Raw genomic sequence first — 22,590 nt, 5'->3', positions numbered from 1 at the left:
TGACATGGTTTTTGTTGCTAGACAAATCCAAAAAAACAACATCTGGAACTCCTCATTACATTTATTGACCGGACCAATATATTTGAATCAGTAAATCATGAGACTCTGTGGATTGTGCGCCAAAGATTTGGATGTCCGAGAAACTTCATCACAATCCTGCAACTGCTTCATGATTATCTGATTCCACCTGCCTTGAGTTGAGATCTGAAACTGCCTTCAAAATCCAGACCAGTGTCAAGCAAGGCTGTGTGATAACCCCACACCATTTACAATCTACCTGACAGTGGCTTTGCCTCATTAAAGATCAACTGCCCTGTGGTGTCAGTATTAAATACCACCCAGGTGGAAAACTCTTTAATCTCAGTTGCCTCTGTGCCAAAGCTAAATTAAGCACCATATAGGGAGAGGCGGTGACATAGTGGTAAAGTTACTGGATTAGTCATTTTTTTAAAAATGATTTCACGGGCTGTGGGTGTCGCTCGCTAGGCCAGCATTTATTGCCCAGGCTAATGCTCTGGGGACACGGTTTCAAATCCCACCGGGACATTTGGTGGTATTTAAATTCAATAAATAAATCTAGAATCAAAAGCGACTCTCAGTAATAGTGACTGTAACAATGCTCTTTAGTTAAGGAAATCTGCCATCCTTACCTGGTCTGGCCTACATATGACTCCAAGCCCACAGCAATGTAGGTGACTCTGAAATGGCCTAGCAAGCTACTTCGTTGTGTCAAACTGGTGCAGAAAATTCCATAACAAATGAAACCAGATGGACCATCCAGCATTGACTAGGCACCGGAAAACTATAGCAGCACACTCAGTCGACCCTGCAAAGTCGTCCTTTTGAACATCTGGGGACTTGTGCCAAAATTGGGAGAGCTGCCCCACAGATGAGTCAGGCAGTAGCCTGACATATTCATATTCATGGAATCATACTTTACAGACAATGACCCAGACACCAACATCACCATCCTTGGGTATGTCTTGTCCCACTAGCACAGCAGATCCACCAGAAGTGGCAGCACAGTGGTATATAGTTGGGAAGGAATTGCCCTGGGTGTTCTTAACATCAACTCCGGATCTCAGGTCAAGCCATGGGCAAGGAAACCTCCTTCTGATTGTCACCTTCTGCACCCCCTACCTCCGCCCCGGCCCCAGGTGATCAATCAGTACTCTTTCATATTGGACACCACTTAGAGGAAGCACTGAGGGTGACAAGATCACGGAATGTGCAGTAGGTGGGGGACTTCAATGTCCATCACCAAGAGTGGCTCCGACGCACCACGACTGACTGAGCTGGCCAAGGCTTAAAAGATATAGCTGCTAGACTAGGTCTGCGGCAGGTGGTGAGGGAACCAACAAGAGCGAAAAACCTAATTGATCTCTTTCTGACCAAACTACCTGTCATACATGTAAATGTCCTGACAGTATCAGTCGGAATGGCCACTGCACAATTCTTGTGGAGGTGACGTCCCATCTTCACATTGAGAAAACCCTCCAACGTGTTGTGTGGCACTATCATGATGCTAAATGGGATAGATTTCAAATAAATCCAGCAACTTAAAACTGGATATCCATGAGGCATTGTGGGCCATCAGCAGCAGCAAAATTGTATTCAACCACAATCTGTAACCTCGTGGTCAGGCCAGGCATACCCCCACTCTACCATTACCATCAAGCCAGGGGATCAGCCCTAGTTCAATGAAGAATGCAGGAGGGCATGCCAGGAGCAGCACCAGGCACTCATACCTAAATATGAGATGTCAATTTGGTGAAGCTACAACACAGGACTACTTGCATGCCAAAGAGCATGCAATGGACAGAGCTAAGCGATCCCACAACCAACAGAGTAGATCTAAGTTCTGCAGTGTTGCCTCATCCAGTCATGAATAGTGGTGGACAATTAAACTGGAGAGGAGGCTCCACAAATATCCCCAACCTCAATGATGAGGGAGCCCAGCACATCAATGTAAAAGATAAGGCTGAGGTGAGAGTGACTGCCCTTTACATCAAGGCAGCATTTAACCAAGTGTGGCATCAAGGAGCCCTAGCAAAACTGGAGTCAAGGGAATCTCCACTGATTTGAGGCACATCAAGCACAAGGGAAGATGGTTGAGGTTGTTGGAGTTCAATTATCTCAGTCCCAGGACATCACTGCAGGAATTCCTCAGGGTAGTGTCCTTGGCCCAACCATTTTCAGTTGCTTCATCAATGACTTTCCCTCCATCATAAGGTTAGAAGTGGGGATGTTCGCTGCTGATTGCACAATGTTCAAGACCATTCGTGGCTCATCACTGAATACTGAAGCAGTCCATGTCCAAATGCAACAAAGCCTGGACAATATCCAGGCTTGGGCTGATAAGTGGCAAGTAACATTCGTGCCACACAAGTGCCAGGCAATGACCATCTCCAACAAAAGAAAATCTAACCACCGCCGCTTGACATTCAATGGCATTACCATCGCTAAATCCCCCACTATCAACATTCTGGGGGTTACCATTGATCAGAAACTGAACTAGACCAGCCATATAAATACTGTGGTTACAAAAGCAGGTCAGAGGCTGGGGATTTAGCGATGAGTAACTCACCTCCTGACTCCCCAAAGCCTGTCCACTATCTACAAGGCACAAGTCAGGAGTTTGATGGAATAGTCTCCACTTGCTTGGATGAGTACAGCTTCCACAAGGACACCATCCAGGACAAAGCAGCTTGCTTGCTTAACCCCATCCATCACAATAAAAATTCACTCCCTCCGTGGCTGACACACAGTAGCAGCAATGTGTACAATGTACAAGATGCACTGCAGCAACTCAGCAAGGCTCCTTCAACAGAACCTTTAAAACTCACAACCTCTCCCAGCTCAAAGGACAAGGGTAGCAAGGAAGACCACCACCTCCAAGTTCCCTCCAAGCCACACACTCTCCTGACTTGGAAAAAGGATAGAATTTTCCCCCTGTCGGTGGGGGGGGGAGGAGTACAAGAGTGGGAGCGAGGGCGGACAGATGCGCCTCCGATCGTCGCCCCCAATTGGGGGCGCAACGCCATTTTAAGTGGGCGGGCCAATTAAGGCCTGCCCAGCATGACGTCCACCAGGAAGTGCTATGCGTTCCCTGTGCAGGCGGGGGTGGGGTGGGGGATTCCCTCAGCCGGGAGTGCGCTCTTTTGCGCATGCGTGAAAGGGCATGCTGATCTCCCTGAGACTAAGTGCTGCCTCAGGGAGATTGGCTCAGAATTAGAAATTTTAAGGTAAATGTTTAAAAAATTTCCCTGACATGTCCCCTCATGTGACTGTCACATGAGTTGGGATATGTCAATCATTTTAACTCCAACGTTTGTTAAATATTTAAAAACCCTCATGAAACCTCATCCCGCCCGTGAGGTTTAGTGCTTTTTCTTAAGTCCGCCAGGGCTCCCGGCCTGCCCACCCAAGCTAAGGTTGGATGGGCAGCCCTGTCAATTACCTAAGTTGTTTTTTAAATGGCCTCAATAGGCCATTGCCAGGTCGGCGGGCGCACAGCTGACATGGCTGCTCCCCCGCTGACCTGAAAATGGAAATGATGCCGGGTGACGTCGGGAGTTCCGTCTGACGTCATCCCGCATCATTTTACACGTTGGCGAGCGGGCCCCGCCCCCCACTCACCAACCTAAAGATCCTGCCCATATCACTGTTTCTTCACTGTCACTGGGTCAAAATCCTGGAACTCCCTTCCTAACAGCAATGTGGGTGTACCTACACTACAAGGACTGCAGCAATTCAAAAGGGTGGCTCACTACCTTCTTCTCAAGGGCAAATAGGGATGAGCAATAAATGTTGGCCTCACCAGCGACACCCATTTCCCATGAATGAGTTAAAAAAATATCTCTGCATCAGATTTTGCAAGCCAGTCTCAATCTCTTCAATTTTGCATATAAGAAACTCGGCCTGACCTTGAATGTTGCCAAAACGCAACTCAGATATCAATTCACTCCTGGTAAGCCAAATATTCCACCTGCCATATATGTTGAAGGAGAAACTCTGGAATATGTTCAGCACTTCCCATACCTTGACAGCCACCTTTCACCGCCATCGATGAAGAGATCTAACACCAGATTAGGTGCGTCAGCTCAGCCTTCTACAAACTACAAAAGTGAGTATTTGACAACAAAGACTTCTGCAAGTCAAAAGCCCTAGTGTACAGAGCAGCTGTTGTCATGACACTGTATTGCAGTGAGACCTGGACTGTGTATCAGCAACACATAAGTGTGCCAGAGAAATTACATCACCAAGCCTCTGCTGCATTCTCCAGGTTCACTGGGAGGACAGTCGAACAAACACTGGTGTCCTTTTTGAAGCCAGCTCCACAAGCATTCAGGTAAAACTCCTGTTAACTTTGATGGAATGGACACTGTCCGGATAGCCGAAAGGTGTCTCTCCCCTGTCAGCTCTTGTTTTCTTAACTCTCAAATGGTGGGGGGGAAACAAAGAAAATGATTCAAAGATATTCTGAAGCTCTCCTTGAAGTGCAGCAGCATAGGCATTAATTCCTGAGAGCAGCTTGCTGCCCATCTTTCAAAATGGTGATGACTTGTACATCAAGCTACATGATGCTTTGAGTCACAACACCTTGCTGACGAGGCAGAGCAGTGACAGAGAAGGTAAGGAAGCAAATGCTGTACTCTGGATCCCATTACCTTGTGCGACATCCTGCCCCAGGTGCTCAAAGACCTGTGGGTCGAGAATCGGCCGTTCAGTCACATGAAGACTCATGGCAGAAACTCGCAACCCTGAGTAGACATCATCTCAAACTGAGGGATAGCTATAATGATGCTTCAAAAGTACTTGTTCCTTTCCGCAGATGCTGCCAGACCTGCTGAGTTTTTCCAGGTATTTTTATCTTTGCTTCAATACAGCTTATTGGCTGTAAAGCACGTTGGGATTTCCTGTGGTTGTGAAAGGTGCTATATAAATTCAAATCTTTGCTTTGGAAGCTTAGATGTGAAACTCGTGTTCATTAAACTACACGCTGTGGGGAATATGTCAACTTACAATATGGAATGTGAATTTTTTAAGTAGAACAGGTAACAACAGGTACTTGCGAGAGGAGTAACGTTAGGATTGGGGGAATATATTGAGTAGGATGACTTCTGGACTGACTTTGAGAATGTTATTTTTTCTAATTTATATCAATGACTTGGATTCAAAAGCCCAAAGTAAACTGGTGAAATTTTCAGATGATACAAAACTAGGATTTATGGATTCAGTGGGACAGCTTCACCAATTAGGGAACAAATTGGGCAATACAGATAAGTGGGCAGAATAATAATGGATAAAATTTATACAGACAAATGTGGAATACTGCAAATAATAAAGAAAAATGGACAACACATGTACTGCATGATTGTTGTTGCAATAACTAAGGATGAAGTTGAAAAGACCCAAGAGTTGAGTAGATTTGGTTCTTAACTTGACATACCGATGCAAAGCATCAATGAATAAGGCCAACAAAATGTTGAAATGTATAAGAACAATAGAAACAAGTCAGCAGAAGTGTTCACAACACTTTACACTCTTCTCAGCCCACATCCTGAGCACCGTGTCCATTATTTAGCTACCTAGGCACAAGCAAGGCATTCAAGCTATGGAGGCCATGCAGATAACATTGACAAGGCTGAAAGCTTTGAAGTATGAGCAAAGATGGAAGAAATTTGCACTCTTTGACCTCAAAAGCAAGCAGCTGAAAGGTAGACTAAGGGAATGGAAAAGGCAAGTCTCGAAAATTACACTAAATTAAATGTTGAGTGGGGCAAGGGGCCAGTGGTACAAATTAGCTAATGATAATTTCAGGAATTATTTCAGAAATGTATACTTTACATAGTGTAATCTGTACACAAAATTGACTCCAGGAGGTGAAAATGCTGAAAAAATAATTTTAAAATATTGAATGTTACAGTGGGAAAATTTTAGGGTTATTTTGCATAGATAAACTGAGATGGGTCAGATGAACATCATCACCCATATTTATCTTGTTATGTTGAGATCTTGTGTGACGCAGCCCATTTCAGAAATCTAGGCTCACAAAAGGATTAAATCAAAAAATATGCCATAGAGATGCAAAAATAACTGTGTTGTCTTCGCTTAAAGGGCATGTGGGACATATTTGGCTGATGGATATGTTTAGATAGCCCAGAATTAGAATACATGGAAGGGAAAGTTAACAGCGGAATTCCCAGAACCTCAAGATAATTCCTTCATATCTCCCAGTGGTTAGCAATGCAAAAGCATTGGAAAAGGCCTACATACTCTCTAATTGGGAAATAGTTCACAATTCTGGAGTGGGAGCAGTCATGAAACTTTATGGGGAAAAGAAACAAAAACATGAAGCAAGAAATAACCTAGTGAGAAACATTAATCTGCTCTCTTTGCCTGTACTTGCCAAACCCTCTATTATTGCTCTTCCTTTGGGAAACACTACCCCCTCAGCCATGTCTCCATGTCATTAAGACTAAATACCTTCCCCTCAGCAATTTCAGCCACCACTATCACTACAACTGAATCTTGGCTGCCTCTGAAATCTTCATTCATACCTTTGTTGCCTGCAGGCATAACCATTCCAACCCTCCTCAATGGCCTCCTGAGCTCCACCTTACATAAACACATGCAGAACGCTGTCAACTACATCTTATCCTGTTCTAAGGTCTGCTCATCCATGGTGCAGATAATTGCCAATGCCCAAAGGCTGATCACCCCTTAGTGCATTTGTTTAAGTTTGTCGTTCTCATCTTCAAACACCTCTTTGGACTTCCCTCTACTTCTGATATTCATTCAACCCTGTGTGCCAGTGCATGCTTTCCACTATTCTAACTCAGATTCTCTTTGCACCCTCTTCTCCTGCTGTCGTACCATCCCAGTGGCAACTTCCGGCATCTTATCCTCACTTTCTGAAACTCCCCCTGAAACTCAGCACCTTGACACATTCGACCATGAAAGGTGCCCTAAAAACCTTCCTCTTTCAAAGCATTTTGGCTGTTTTCCTAAATGCTCTTTCCGACTCCTGCTCAGAGCCAACCCAAAATTGTAGGACACCTTTGGGACAATTTACGACTGTAAAGCTGCTAGAGAAATGTAAATTCCGGCATTACAACAGTGAGTAAACATCAACAGCACTTCATTGGATATAACACGGTTTGGTACACCCTGAGAACAGTGGCATATACATGCAGATCTTGCCTTTCTCTTATTTTTTAAAAAAACTAGCTTTTACTGAGGATTCCAAATGAAATGAGCTTGGACGGTTTCAATCCATTTTCAGTGGCGATAAGCAAAACTGGTCATCACTCTATGTTAATCAGGCATCTTGGTCATGACATAGAAGTGGAGTAATAAATGGAAATGCCACGTTAATTCAATGTGTGTGTGCTGAAGTTTGAGAGCAATGGGAATTAAGGCCACACTCTTATCACTCACCTGGATCAGAATGGAATTCCGATGGGAAGTTAAAAAGAAGTCAGTTTAGTTACAACATTTTTCGTTTCTCCTCCAAAAGATTTTGCACTTCTCTGAGGCAACACCACTGGGAGATGCTTTTGACTAAGTCTAGCTGTAAGGTATTACTGATTGAGCAGTCAGTATCTCTCAGCTGGTACCATGCTAGTAACAGATTGCACAGTTGTACAAAGGATTCTGGCACTTCATCCGAAAAGAGAATATGTTTATCTACACCAAAGCTGCACTAAAATTTCAAATGAGGAACAGCTTAAAGGAGAATTTGGCTACCTTGGACACTCGATGTCCTGTTCTATCCATGGGCAACAGTGGTCAGTGGTCTTGCTCTATAGCCCAGAACTCTCACAATGGTACAGTTCAGGCTTATGATGTGATCTAGATAATCAAAGGCACAAAGTGCATCATACTGCTACCTGGGATGGTACCTCAACACAGCAGTGCAATAAATGCTCTCTCATACTGTCATTGGTAGAATATTAATGTGATTCTGGCTTTATAGGTGAAAAAAAAATTGACATCAACCAAAACTATTTCTCTGAGTGCTTGAAGAACACCTGAAACTGAAACCAGGTTCTAAAATAGGATTTTAAAATTGAAACCTTTTAAGTGGTGTTTTGAAAAGTGCGAGTGACAACTTCAATAATATTTTTAACAAGTTTCATCATAATCATGCAAAAGTTACTGCACCCAGAAGTACTTTTTCATCATCTACATAGAGTACTGTTTTTTTTTTACCCATGTAATAAACTGAGACTTTCACAATTGCTCTCTGCACATGTAGTCCCATCGAGAGTTGGACAGAAACAAAGAGAGAAAGTGAAAAACATAAGAGAAAATGAAAGGAAAGTAGACAGCGCTGTGTAGGTAGAACTGAGAGCTTTGGAGGATAAAAATCCCCTATTATTACTATATAATGTCACTTGAATCTGTAATACTGAGAACAAATTGTAAACAATGTGTACCCACTGACCGTAAAAGTTTAAAACAAATAGACCTCCATTCGCCATATCACTGTGGAACTTGCAAAGAATCTGATTTGAAGAACTGTATGTGGATTCTTTAGTTGAGCTTCCACTGAACACCCCCAGCTGGGGTGCACTTTGCTGAGCTCCATCCCTGAAAGAAGATAATTAAACGTCAAATGGATTTGAGGAAATAGGGCACACAAAAGTAAATGAAACATAAGGAGGATGACATTTCTTCTGTGAAGTCTTATCAAATAATCAGCATTAGTACAAGATGAGTTATCGTGTTTTGACCCAGCGCCAACTTTCTGATTAGAAAGAATTTTACACCAATGATTTTTTTTTTCCAGACACTAATAATGGTATTAGAGCCCAAACTCACCCATCCTCTTTAGGTAAATCTAGCCTATCTTTCTGCTTTCTCACAATATCCTTCAATTCTTTCAGGATTGTATCTGTCACTTGAACCCATCTGTGCTGCCGGCTTCACTATTCAGTCCTCATGCCACAACAACAATTTGCATTTATGTTGCGCCTTTCTGTCTTAACTTCACAGGAGTATTATCAAACAAAATTTGACGCCCAGCCCTCTTTGCTCAAAGAGGTAGGTTTCACAGAAGTGTCTTAAGGGAGGAACGAGAGGTATAGAGGTAGAGAGGTTTAGAGAGAGCATTGAAGAGCTTTCAGACTTGGTAGCTGAAGGCAGGGCCACCATTGAGACAGAAAGACAAAAATCAGAAGATTTATCTCAGCCTGCTCCCATATATATTTTGTATTTTCATGCAGGTCATCATAACTTTCAAAATGGAGAAAAGGACTCACACATTGATGTGATCCTGAGATAATTAACCCATTGACTAAAAAGGTTCAGGGGAAACACTGGATCAGTACGCTGAATTTTATGATATCTATGTTTCATGATAAACTCTGCTGCTTTCCCCTTCTCTCAATGTACACTTCCAATGGTTAACTGAGGTGAGAAGGTTCTTATTAAATCTCTGAGGTTACCTTTAGTTCAATTCATAATGAACAAATTGTGCCCTTGCTCCAAGTTCACAGTGGTGGACAACTCCCACTGAGTCCACGTGGATCATACTAAATTAAGTGACCTGGGCGGCATTCACACTTTAAATCCACCTTACACCATTCCCCTTGGTAATAGCTTTAAACCATATCCAGAAGAGAACCAAAAACAGAAAATGTTGTAAAAACTCAATAGGTCAAGTAGCTTCCGTGAAGAAGAAGGTAGAGTTAATGTTTCAAATTGACTGCCTCTTGTCAAAACTAGGAGATGTCATAGACAAACAGCTGTTAAGGAGGAGCACAGCCAGGGAAAAGGGGGACCACAGAGAAAAAAAAAGACCTGTAAACTGATGAAGGGCATGAGATGATTAAATGGCAGAAATGAAAATGGTGTGACAAAAATGGAATAAATTATCAAAATAAAATATGTATCAGAGAACCAGAAGATGTGTAAATGGCTCCAGGAAATCAGCAAAAGAGGGAGAGAAACATGGAAAATCTGGAAATATGGAAGTAAAAAACTCCTATATGGCTGGGTGCATTTGGAATGGGAAAAGAATTGGCTGGTGCTTGGAACACAGAATCGCCTATTGTTTCATGGCCAGTTAGGTGATCTGCACATCTGGCATCATCTGCCTTTTCCTTTCATCACACTCCTGGGCCACTGGAGCCTTTTTTGCTTCAAAGCACCTGCAGTTTTTTCCTTTGTGTTTCCAGCATACTAATGTCCCACTGCAATTTGACCAATATCCTCAGCTGCTGTGTTGCCATCCCAACCAATGTGAATTTGCAACGTACTTAGAAACCAGAAATTAGTGTGGATGACACACTGTGAAACGTGCAACAAGAGTTGGCTCCTGATTGAATAGAAATTCATACCATATAGTAATGAAGTCATTGCCAGGTTCAGTTTGCAGCAGAGTTAAGTTGACATAAATTCCATAGCCTACAGGCACTGTCACTAGCCACGTGCAATCCTGCGAGTTTGGATATTCATTTGGATAGCCAGGAGAGTAGATTGTGCCATTGTAAGTGGTGATATTACCGCCACAGGGAACTGAAAACAAAAAAGCAGCTCTCTTTAGGGCAACAAATGAGCATCAAACTGGTTAGTAAAAATAACTGTTTTAATTGTTCTAAGAAGCAAACCGCATATGTTTTGTATGCATTTCTGACAGCCAACTAGGAAATGTTTTTAAATAGATGCACATACTACTGTTAGCTTATCATTGTGATAAAAAGGCAGTAACAGAAACAATTAACTAATTACTATGTGCCAGGCAATTTGATTTTTGGCCATGAGTAACTTAGAATTAGCGTTGCATAGCTATCAAGTTGACATCAGTATTATCATTTAACAATTAAAACATGCACTACCTTCAGGTATCATAAATGAAAATTGAATCTTCATAAGTTTTAGCAATATTCGAAAATACAGATTAGGCAAAATTATTTTAGAATAACTCAGATCTCGAAAGTAAATGTAATAGTGCATTCATATGGGAAGACAATAAAGATATTCTCATAAAATAATTTTTATGTTTCCCATTTTATTCAATCATCTCATAATTTTTAAAACATACATGCAACAAGCAATAAATATTTAGACATTAAAATTGTATTTCAAAATATTGTGTATATAGATTTTGTTGTGCTAAGTAGATACAAATACACATTGAATAGTCTTATACAATATATATAAACTATATTGTGTGCAACTTTTTATGAAATAAATGCATTTATTATTCCATAAAAGGTAAAGTTGTTAATTGCCAAAAACTTCTGGCATTAACACAGAGCATGTCAGTTGATGCCACATACCTTTACTATTAGCTTTACCGTTAGAATGTTTGAAGTATTTTATAAATAGCCATTGATAGTGTCACAAAACTATAATAATTTTCATTATATTATTGTGGTTTATTGTAAAGTAGGTTTATGGGTGTGCGTGTAGATGGCACTGTCTGTGTGATTTAACTAAATTAGAGTCAGATAGGCTGCAAGCTCGAAATTATCAAAAGAAGTTAGGGGTAAAGGCATTTGAAATGCTAATAAATAAACATGGATGAAGTCTGAGCATGGAGGATGTGAAGGAAAATTGCGATTTTAGATAAGTGGAGGGGTTGTTTGGGTTTCAAAGGGATGTTTACAACTAACAAGATAAATAGGGCAAGGTTATTATGTTTATTTTTCCCAAATGAACATGAAAGATTTTTATATTATGGGAAAAGTTCCAAAGACATATAGAATAATGGAATTTAGAGAGAAACATATATAAAGAAGGAAGGAAGGCAATGTTACGGGGCCATGTAAGATCCAACAGGAGTGTGTGAAACAACCTTCAGGAAGCCTCCAGCTATTTTTGCGAAAGTCTGCTGAGTCCAGTAACTAAAGTTGGAGAAAAGCCTTTGGAATTCCACTGTTGAGTGGGTGCTGTAGTAAATGTGCTGGCTTGCTATTTAAATTAAAAATCTATTTTGGACTGTTGCCTTAAAGGTGGTGTCTAGTTGGGAGTAAGGCTAATTAGGAATTTTGGGATTTGTTATAGTATTAAGTACTGTAATCTTATATATGCGCTTGGAATATTTTCTTTTGTTAATAAATGTTTTAATTTATTTTTAAAAATCTCAAAAGGGTGCTAGTAGACTCATTACTTCTGAATTCAGTGCCCGAATCTTCTTGTAATAAATACAAATTGCAAAACCATTGTGAAAGCGTGGCCAAGTTTCCTTTGTGGATTTGGTCCACCTGTCACATCATAACAATAGTAATAAAAAGGATGAGTCATACCTTCACATCTTGGTATAGGGTGATCCCAGTTTCTGTCAACTCCGTGCTGACAGATTAGAACAGGGTGACCAATAAGGTGATAGCCTGGCAAGCACTCAAAGGAAATTGATTGCCCAACATTGTAACCAGATTCTGTGACAATGCCATTGGCAAACGGTTGTGGATCAGGGCATTCATGCAACTCGTATGCTGAAAGGAAGGTAGTGAACGTTAACTGTATATTTCTATGAAGTTTTTATTATTCCAAGATATTTTTCATATTGTCTAACAGTTGAGCATTATGGAGCAAAGGTACTGAAATGAATTAAGAGTAAATAATCAGGCTTAGCAATCTTCAAAATGACATATAAGCATTAGTTTACTGGTAACAATGCCACTTCCAAACCACAAAGGACTACAAATCAATCATTAGATTGCAAGTAATGAAAGGAAGAATGTGAATAACTGTTTGCAAATAACTTAAATTGCACAGTTCTTAGCGTAACGCTGTGGGCGAATTCTTGTGCCCTCCCCTGTGACAGGTTTGGTGGTAGGGAGCATTTAATCAAGTGGGAGAGTGGCAGGTGGGGACTCTGCCATGTTCCCGCTTCCACTCCGATAACGTCCAAGGCACGAAGGCCCATGGACAGCCATCCCATCCCGCCGTCAATTGAGGCTGGTAAATAGGCAATTAATGTCTATTTAAGGGCCTCAGCCCACCACTGCTGACGTTAACCCAGTGGCAGGCAGCAGGCTTGTCATGCGGGGATCACAACAAGAAAACTCTTGTCTGCCTGCAGGCTCCTGGGTGGTGGGGAGAGAGGTGGAGGAGGTGGTGGGGTTGGGCTCCCTCATTCAAAGGTACACAGAGCCTGATTGAGAGACCTGGCATCGGGAAGGGCAGGGTCTCACTGAATGCCAACCCCCTGCCCTCGCTGCTAACCCCCCCTCACCCAGCCTCCTTTGTGACACCCCTCCCATTGTCACTGACCTCTATCTGGGATCCAGTAATGATTCTAGACCTTGGGTGGGTGTTGTACCAGCAGCAGCCACTGCCCCACCAGTGGCACTGCCGTTAAATAGAGCAGCCAGCCTCTGACTCCCCAGCAACTCTCTGTCCCTAGGGTCCTTGATCCCTGGGGAAGGCCTGCCACTGCCTGTCAAGTCTGAGGTAGAAGATGGCCAGGATCTTACTGAGCAGTGAAGTAGACTCAAAGGGCCTTATAACCCATTCCTGCTCCTATTTCTTATGCGCTTATTAATTTAGATTGGTAAGAGTGCAGTCCTGTGGGCGAATGCTGCAAGCGTGCACACTATTCATCCACTACTAGGTGGTCAATTTAGTTCAGTACATGCAAAATAAAAGGAAAAATGATGCCTGGCTCATACAGCTCTTATGAAGCTTGTTAAGGAGGATTATACATATTTATACATATCAGAATCTACTCCAACCAGGAAATATTCTTTAATGAGAAAAGATAATATGCAGACCAGCTCATCAAAAGGGCCCAGAAATTGTCTACCACTTCTCCCAAGAGTAACTGCCATGTTCTCTCTTGTACATTTCTGGGGAAAAAAGGTTGGCTCATCTTTTCACCCCAAGAATTAATTTAATTTTCAAATTTTCTCTTCTGAAAGTCTGCATGGAATAACTGCAGGTTGATTCTGGATGATTGATATTATGCAAACAAAGAAGTGAGTGAACATAGCCAGAGGCATTTAGGAAGACCATCTGAATTCAAGAACATACAATCCCTTCAGCGGGTTCATTGGTTTCCAGCATATAGTAAGTACAGTTTTGCTTTCCAGTATCACTGTCAGCCCTGCACTAAATGTGCTACCATCGAACATTACCAGCACGCGCATTCGCTGTTTTGCCTCTCAGCATAAAAGGATGGCAAAAATATAAAATTATTTGATGCTAGGACAGAAATGAAATCCTTCACCAGCTTACAATGGTTCCTGTTTAAATTGAATCACAGGAAAAATAAAGCTGATTCTATGAGCCCAGAATGCAGTATCTTATTTTGCATTTCTCTTTCCCCTTCCAGCTCTGGGCGGAATTTTCTGTGCCCGCTGGCGTCGGGCACGATTGGTGGCGTGAGCGGACAATATGGCGCAATCGGTTTTACGACAGCGGGAAACCAGCTCACAACCATCTACTCAGCCCACCAATGGCAGGTCGCATTTCCCACCATCGGACATCGGAAACCTCGTTGTCATACATCAGCATATCATTATCAGGCCAGTCTGCTGGAATCATCCCCTCCCCACACTGGATTGTCCGTCCGTGTCGATGGAAAGCACACTAACGTGTTTCATTACAGCACATAAGTGACGTGCACTTGGCGGCCTGCACTTTGAGGGGAACTCAGAGCTGAGTACACAGTAACGTTGTGCAGCACTCGCCAGGGTCGCTTGTTGGACTTAAAGCTTGATGGGCTCTGGGGGGGTCGAGGTTAAGGGCAGCCCTGCCAGGGAGGCGACTTGTGGAGGGGCAGGGGCCAAGGGCCTGCCATTGACTATAGCGCACAAGCATTCGGGGTCGGGGGAGGGGGGTAGGGTGGGCAAGGGAAGTGGCCACGAATTAGGTAAACCTGTATAAAGTGACCATTCCTCTGCAACTCAGACAGTTCAGGCACAGCCACATTGATAAGATTGGAGTCGGGCTTGTAGCTCATCTACCCACTCAAGCAATACAGAGGCATCAAAGTGCCACCAAATGCTCCACACAGCACTGACCCACCCAGCACAGACTGCAAAGTCATAAGCATTTTAAAGGATGGCAGAACTGTTGGACGACTGCACACGTTGTACAATCTCCAGCCTGCCATGGAGCAGTCACTGCTGGGGGCACTCACAGCCCCTTGCAATGTCAGCTTCCTGGTTCAACTTAACAGTGCAGCCTTGCAGCGTGGGTTAGGAGAATGTCTGTGTTTGAGCTGAGATCACAGCATGCGGTTCAATGGGCAAATCTGGCGCCAATCAGTCAGGTGGGCTGGGGAGGAAGTGGTGGGGTTTTGGGCAGTCCTGCAGCCCACTAATCTCTGGCCACCCAGGTGGTGGCCAGCACTCTCCGGGAATCATTAAGGGGCCTTCACACTTAACTAGTACAGGTTCTTAGTACACCCATGCTAACCACGTGTCTCTCTCTTTCATCATGCAGGAGGAGTGGATCAGGACCATGGAGCTTGGTGAACTGGCTGTCTGCCTGATGGCCTACAGAGTGCGAAGACGACGGAGGAGAGAGCGCCTGAGGCTCCTGGCTGCACAGAGGCAGGAGGAGAAACCTCAGGAAGAAGGCTGGGGCTCTCACATACACCGCCCAAGAACCACAGTGAGCAGTCACAGGCTGGCGCCTAGCAACACCCAGACTTATAGATGCCGTCTTTCATTCCTGCGGATGACCAAGAACCAGTGTCGCTGAAGGCTCCCATGTCTAGGGAACTGGTCAGTCACATCTGCCAGCTACTGCAGGATTTGGTACTATGGGGGCATGGAGGGCATCCACTGCCAGTGACCTCGAAAGTGACAGCAGGGGCTCAATTTCTATGTCAGTGGCTCCTTTCAGGCCTCCACTGGTGACCTCTGTGGGATCTCACAAGCCTCCACCCACAAATTCAACCAAGAGGTCACGGATGCCATCTTTGTGAGGGCACACAACTTTGTGCATTTTGCCCGGGACCAGGGCAGCCAGAATGCAAGAGCAATTGGATTAGCTCAGATCTCAGGTATCCCACAGGTTCAGGGTGCGATCGAATGCACTCATGCGGCGCTCAGATCTCCATCGCAGCACACGGTGGACTACGTCAACCACGAGGGGTCCCATTCGCTATCATATCGTAGAGATGCAGCCATGAAACTTTAGAAACATCTGATCCCTTGTCCCCCTTCAGAAACTGAGCCCTTCAGGAGCACAGCATCAGTGGTCACAGATGCTGAAGGGATGGGAGCCAGCCCCTCCTTAAAGGTGCTGAGAGCACACAGAGAGAATGAGAACACTCTGTGGCACCTGCCCACTACATTCTGGTAGCAATGACTAGCATCACCCAGGTGCAGGCATCAGTAATGTTTCCAGGGAGTGAGAGGCCAGACCATCATTTTGGTCTGAAGGCTGCACAGAGCACAGGGAAGAGGCCCTGGACTGAGACACCTGCCTTTATCTTGTGCAGAAAGGTTACACATCTGAGTGACTGTCATGAACCTATTAATATTATTGGAAATTATTTTTCTTTTAAAATAGAGTTTATTTTGTGGGTGTTTCTTAACTGGATCAAAGCCAGCTCGTCTGGGTGCATTGATGTGTACTAGTTTTGAGATGTAAGAGAGGTAGAGTGCATTTGCATTTATTTGAATAGAGCATTCAGGAAGTGGGGTGAAATCTGGCACTTAGCTAGCAGAGCTAATATGTTTATATCACTAATAAAATTAGTACTATGAAGGGGGTTTTATTGTTACAAGAGGTGGAGTTCAAAGGAGCTGGCGATACAATGAGAATTTACATTCAATGAGCTGTGTTGGGTATAACAGACAGCAGTTTTGCATGTGCAGGGCAGAGGCAAAGTAAGATTAAAGCAGCTGTAAGCCTACAACTGTCTCTGCAGGAACCAAAGTGAAAGGAACATAATTTTGAATTCGTAAATGCTTTGCCTGGTGTTTGGTTAAGTCTATGGGTTGCTGTTGCCTTAATGGAGATTAGTTTGGGAATTTGATAAAAGTTATGATAGTAGTAATTTGTAGCCATGCGTGTGCATTTAATGTGTTGTGACTTAATAAAATGTTTCATTTAGTTTAAGATAAAAACCTCTCACGAACTGGTGGTCTGATTCCTTAATTTAGAGCTGCATCTCAAACATTTCACTTAAAATACAGGTTATGGCAGTTGTTTAAAGTTTCCTTCTGGGATTTTTAAATAACTCAGCTTTACCAACTGCTATGTCATAGCACTACCTATCAGAGCTAGGCAGGGAGAAATTCTTGGGAGTTTATTGACAATATTGAACAGTATGTACAAGTGATTAACATCCATGCCTAACCTGTGCAACTAATTCTCCTTAACTTTCCTAAGCCTGCTGCCATGTCCTGGTGCTTCCTAGACATCCACAGTGGAGAGGGAGGCAGCCTGATGACTGTGACGCCTGTCTGTGATGACCTTGGCAGGTGTCCTCTGGAGGGACGAAACCTGGAGGGCCTGGGCCTGCTTTCGGGGTCCTGCTGTGCGGCAGTGACACCCTCCTCAGCCTGTGGAGCTGGAGCTGCTGAAGTCACAGGAAGATGGTAGCCAGATGGGCTGGACGCTCTCGAAGTCACCTGGATGGATGGGCCTAAAGCCTGCTGATCCTCCACCTATGGGTGCCCACAGGCTGACTCCTTGAGGAGCAGGGGTAGCTTGAGTGAGATCGAGCTGCCCGGCACCCCTCTCGCACATACTGCTGGAGGCCAACTATGGCATCAGCGATGAAGTTGAGCCTACGCAGCAGTGTAGGAGCGAAGTCCTGGTCCAAGGTCTCCATGGTGGCTGCCATCCTACCAGTGTTGACCTCAGTGCATTGGCATGCCGGCGCTATCACCTCAGATTAAAGCGGATGGTCTTCTCCATTGTGCCTTGCAATCTGAGGAGTGCAGCAGACATTCCTTTCTGATGTTCCCAAGCTTTCCTTTGCAGCTCCAGCAACTATGACATGACTGAGACCAGATGCTCATCACCTGACTCACTCAGCAATTTTCTGGCCTCCAGCTGTCCTCTGAGTGCCAGACGCCAGGGAGGCCCCTGCCACCACCTGATGTGTATCAAACAGTGCAATATGCTCACCAGGTTGTGATCCCGAGGCTATTCTAAAGCTAGGTCCCACCGAGGTGTATGTCTCTGCGCTGGTGGAGGGTGTGGGTGAGTGCTGTGATGGGACTTCAAGGAGGGTGCCTCCAGATTCCTTCAGAGCTTGATTGAAGGCCCTGGGTCATGGACTCTGTCGGCTGTTTCCCAGATATGCCTGCGAAAGCAAGTGGCCTGTGAAAAAGGACACGTCACTCACAGCATGGTTGTCTGATGTATGTTGTACTGCTGGACCTTCACTTGGTAGAGCATTGCCGACCTCATCGTCAGCCCAGGACCAGTCCAGATCATCGCTGGCCAGCTGAGAAAATTCCGCCCTCTCTCTCAGAGGAAAAGATAAGAACCGAAAAAAAATTTCACTGATTCCATGCAGCTAAAAATTCTCACTTTCTACCTGCAGCATGCCTCAAAGATTGGCCTTCATCATTTTCTTGTCCCTTCCTCCCACTTGCTCCTTTTCCAATCTCCTTAGTTTTTAAATGAACTATTCGCTTTATTTGCACTGAGGTTAATGGGTTAAGTGTAATGTTATGTTGGGGTTTATTTAAATAGTTGAATAAGGCTGCATTCATTTTCATTTTCTCCCATTTCTGCTGTGCTGCTGAAGCCATTGACTCAAGTAGGGAAATGGTCCCATGAGCCCCAGTAGTCCTCAGACATTTTGCCCAGCATTTCTTCAAGACCACATGACAAATGTTGTTAGATTACTAGACTGTGAGTAGTTCCAGAACTCAGCCCAATTCCATTATTAATTGGTATCACACTCCAATTTCTTGGCTCGATTTTAGCCGAATAGCTCAGTACTGTACCCTGATCATTTAAGCATTCAATTATCTAAGGTGTTAATACAGAAATCCTGTCACAATGAAGTGCATGCTCTTGTTGTAAGTGAGAGCACCTGTTACTAACTGGGGAAAGGTTGGGGCATTATTCTTAAGTGCATATAAAAACCGGCCTCCACCTGTGTGGGGGAAGGAAAAGGGAGCCTGTGTTTGCTGGGTTTTGTAAATAAACCTGTGTTAAGAAAAGACTGGCTCCAGATTCCTCCTTTACTTAGTGAATGAACAGTGAATTGTAACATAGGCAGCCGGCTGACAAGTTTTATTTTTTAAGACAGTTCCTTTCCATCTTGACCACAACAGAAGTCTAGTCGTATGTTTAAAGAGCAATTTACGAGATACAAAGTGTATACGAAACTAAGCTTCCTCTCTCTCAGTTTGTCACTAGCTTGCAATTTCTTCATTTACTTTTCTCTCATATCACCAGGGTGTTAGCAGGTTCTGCTTTAAGCAGAGTTTACAGAACTTTTCATCAACAGTGAAATGCCCGCTCCATTAAATACTCAGTTACTACCTGTGATAAGCTCCTTAAGCCTTTTGTTGAGGAAAATCCAAACCTTTGTGCTTTTTTTTCAGGGGAAACAAAATCTGACGATGGACAGGAGACTTGCTGGTTTAAGAATTTTTTTTGACTAAGCTGTGTAAATACATTTATAACATTATATGATTTCCAGGTAATTTATTTCCCCCTTGAAAAAGGCCTTTGTCAGGCAATGAATGCAGAATCCAGGCAGCCACCAGGCACTAAAATGGTTAAGATGCCTACTAGTTTAGGTCAATCCTTAGATGTTTTAACAGATATAAAAACAGTCCCTGTGAGGTTTAAGGGTGTACTGTAGTTTATTATTATGTAACAATAAAAACAAAACAAACACACATATATACTTTCCCCAGACTCTGTGTCTAGTGAAGTTTATAAATCAGTCAGTGGTGTCTCTAGTACATTAGAATTCAGCTCACAAGCAAAACAAAATTGTGTTGGAAAACTTCTGTGTGACAACTAATATGACAGGTATTCCCCATTCACACTGTGTGTTGAATATCCCATTTGTGCCCACAAAGACTTACAATGAAAGCCACTTTATGAAATCTCAGGGGCCAGTTAAATTAACTGATGTTAATGAGATATTTTGCTTCCCATCACCTAAATATGTTACCACCATCCCTCCCTATTACTGTGGATATCCTATGTGCTTTCTTTTAAAAAAAATTGAGATCTCCTTTGCAGTGGGCCTGAAGAATAAGAAATATTCCCAGGCGAATGTTATAGAATAGATGCTAGATGAAGTAACCAGTAACCAACTACAAGTTATCTCTCAATAAAATTGTTATAACCATACCACACTCATTATTGCCTCCGGTGTGAATGCCATTAATTGTCAGATCTACCAGGAGATATTAGCATTTAAAATAAATGTGGAATAAAAGTAGCAAGATATGTATAAACTGATATATCTGTATAATCAAATTCAAATAGCAAATATGAACTGTTCTCATATTTTATGTCATATGAATTCTTTGACTGGGTTGCCGCCTTACAATTGTTAGTTATCAAACTATCATTTCATATTTTGAGACCCAACAACAACAAAATGAAGAGGAAAAACGAGTGTGGCGGAAAGAACATGCCATGACCCGAGCTAATAATACACAATCAGACATCCCACGTGACAACAAATGCCTACGTTTCATAAAGTCTGCAGATCCCAAATCAGCCTCATCAGCCATCTTCTGACTCATGGAAGGCATTGAGACATTGTCACTTGAACGATGTCAAAATAAGATATCTGGGATTTTTTTAGTTTACAATGTTAAAAATTGGTGCCTTTAAAAATCCATAAAGTCTTTGTTCTCTGGTTTTTTCAAGTCACTGCAGCCACTCTATTATGTGCTTGGAACACTCTTCTTACCAAATGCTAGTCTCTGCGTACGTCTTTAAGGAATACACAGGCAATGTTATTAAATGTACAATTAATGTAGTTTCTGATCATTATCAATGAGACAAAAATGTAATTGAATGTCCCTCAATCTGTGATAATGTTGTATTTTTCTATAACTTTCCTTATCCAAGTTTGCACAATATCTGGCTTTGTTGGAAGGCTATATGATTTAGCAATTTACTGCAATCAAGGATGCTCCTTGATCAACTCACAACCCATCCAGACTTGCTACCTGGTGGAAACATTCGGTTAGGAATTAAAAAGTACAGTGAATCAAACTCAGGTCTTGTATTCTCAGATATATACTCCAATATTTCAATGATGTACTCACCTCCTGTCATCTTCAGACTGCTTACCTTGGTACGTAAGTCTAAAGCCTGGTTTGTTTTCCGAGTGGTCGCTGTGAAAGTATATGGTTGTCTCGTGAGAGGTCGACATCAGCGGAGGTGGAAGTTCAGCTCCACTGAACCTGCCAATCACCGAACTAGTGTCATGTGGCCCATTCCGAATTTCAATGAAATCATGGTTAGGTTCAGTGGAAAAGTTCAGAAATTCAATATAAGCCCCTAAAAACAACACACATCATAAGAAATCATCAGTTTCTTCCAGAGCTAAGTAGAGTGCTATTATAACTATTCAAATGCTGTCCTTCTGAACAAACATATATGACGCATTGATATACTTTTTATGATTGTACTCATGCAGTGAGGAATGCCAAGAATGGAAAATGGAATATTTTCTACCTTTCCGCACCCAGTGTCAGCATCAATGATTCCAAGATCAAGTAAAACAGGATAGCTCCCCAATAATGTGTTTCAACCCCATCTTCAGAAGAGGCAACATTTTGATCCCCCACAACAGCTATTCAAAGGGCATCTCAGAGGACAATTAGCCTACAGGACTAATTCTCCAAGTTCACAGTCCTCGGAGCCTTGCCTACTGGCTTGCAAACTAGCAAGTTCACAGAATCACAGAATCTTTACAGTGCAGAAGGAGGCCATTTGGCCAATCGAGTCTGTGCTGGCTCTCTGAAAGAGCATTCTGCTAGTACTATTCCCCTGCCTTATCCTTGTAACCTTGCACATTCTCTCTTTTCAGATTGCAATCCAACTCCCTTTTGAATACCTCGATCGAACTTGCCCCCACCTTTCCCTCAGGAAGTTCGGTCCAGACTCCAGAAAAACATTTTTCCTCACATCACTATTACTCCTTATGCCAATTATTTTGAAAGTTGCAGAGACCCATTCATTTTAAAGGATCAAACAACATGGGTAGCATGAAATGAAAACAGAAAATGCTGGAAATACACAAAAGGTCTGGCAGCATCTGTGGATTGAGAAACAGAGTTAAAAAGCTGGATTCTATGGGGCCTGTGGTCCCTAAACCACCAGTTAAAAAGTCAGGGGAGAGCCCATCCACAATCCTGATGGCTTCTCTGCAGCAATTTACCGCTGGGAGCAGCTTTAATTCCCTTAAGATAAGACTTCACTGTCTCAGAAATAAGTCACGCTTTAGAGAGGAACGGGCAATTGGATGGACAACAGATCTGTAGTCCTAGCAGCATCAACAAAGAGGGACGGCAACAGCTTGCAATTTCAGCACACCGTGGACACCAGTAAGTCCATGGTTCGGGAGCTCAGCAAGGAGGGTGGGGGCCGGTTCAAGGGGAAGGGTTAAAAAGCGGAGAATGACATTGGCGGGGGTGTAGGGGTGATTTCAATGGGCAAAAAGGATCCACA

At 43.1% G+C, this 22,590-nt stretch overlaps 1 protein-coding gene across 1 annotated transcript in view; it reads right to left on the bottom strand.

Moving 5' to 3' along the window:
- csmd2 (CUB and Sushi multiple domains 2) overlaps positions 1 to 22,590 on the bottom strand; it is a 1,856,113-nt gene that overhangs the window by 187,384 nt on the left and 1,646,139 nt on the right. Inside the window, exons 42-45 of the mRNA XM_078566065.1 lie at positions 21,208 to 21,417; positions 12,261 to 12,449; positions 10,350 to 10,527; positions 8,453 to 8,598 (exon numbers count right to left, since the gene is read on the bottom strand). Coding sequence (XP_078422191.1) covers positions 8,453 to 8,598; positions 10,350 to 10,527; positions 12,261 to 12,449; positions 21,208 to 21,417 — 723 coding nt within the window. The remainder of the gene's footprint in view (positions 1 to 8,452; positions 8,599 to 10,349; positions 10,528 to 12,260; positions 12,450 to 21,207; positions 21,418 to 22,590) is intronic.

The sequence above is a fragment of the Cetorhinus maximus genome, chromosome 21 (genome assembly GCF_964194155.1).
Source record: "Cetorhinus maximus chromosome 21, sCetMax3.hap1.1, whole genome shotgun sequence".
NCBI lineage: Eukaryota > Metazoa > Chordata > Chondrichthyes > Lamniformes > Cetorhinidae > Cetorhinus > Cetorhinus maximus.
This window is presented reverse-complemented; position numbering and strand designations above follow the sequence as displayed.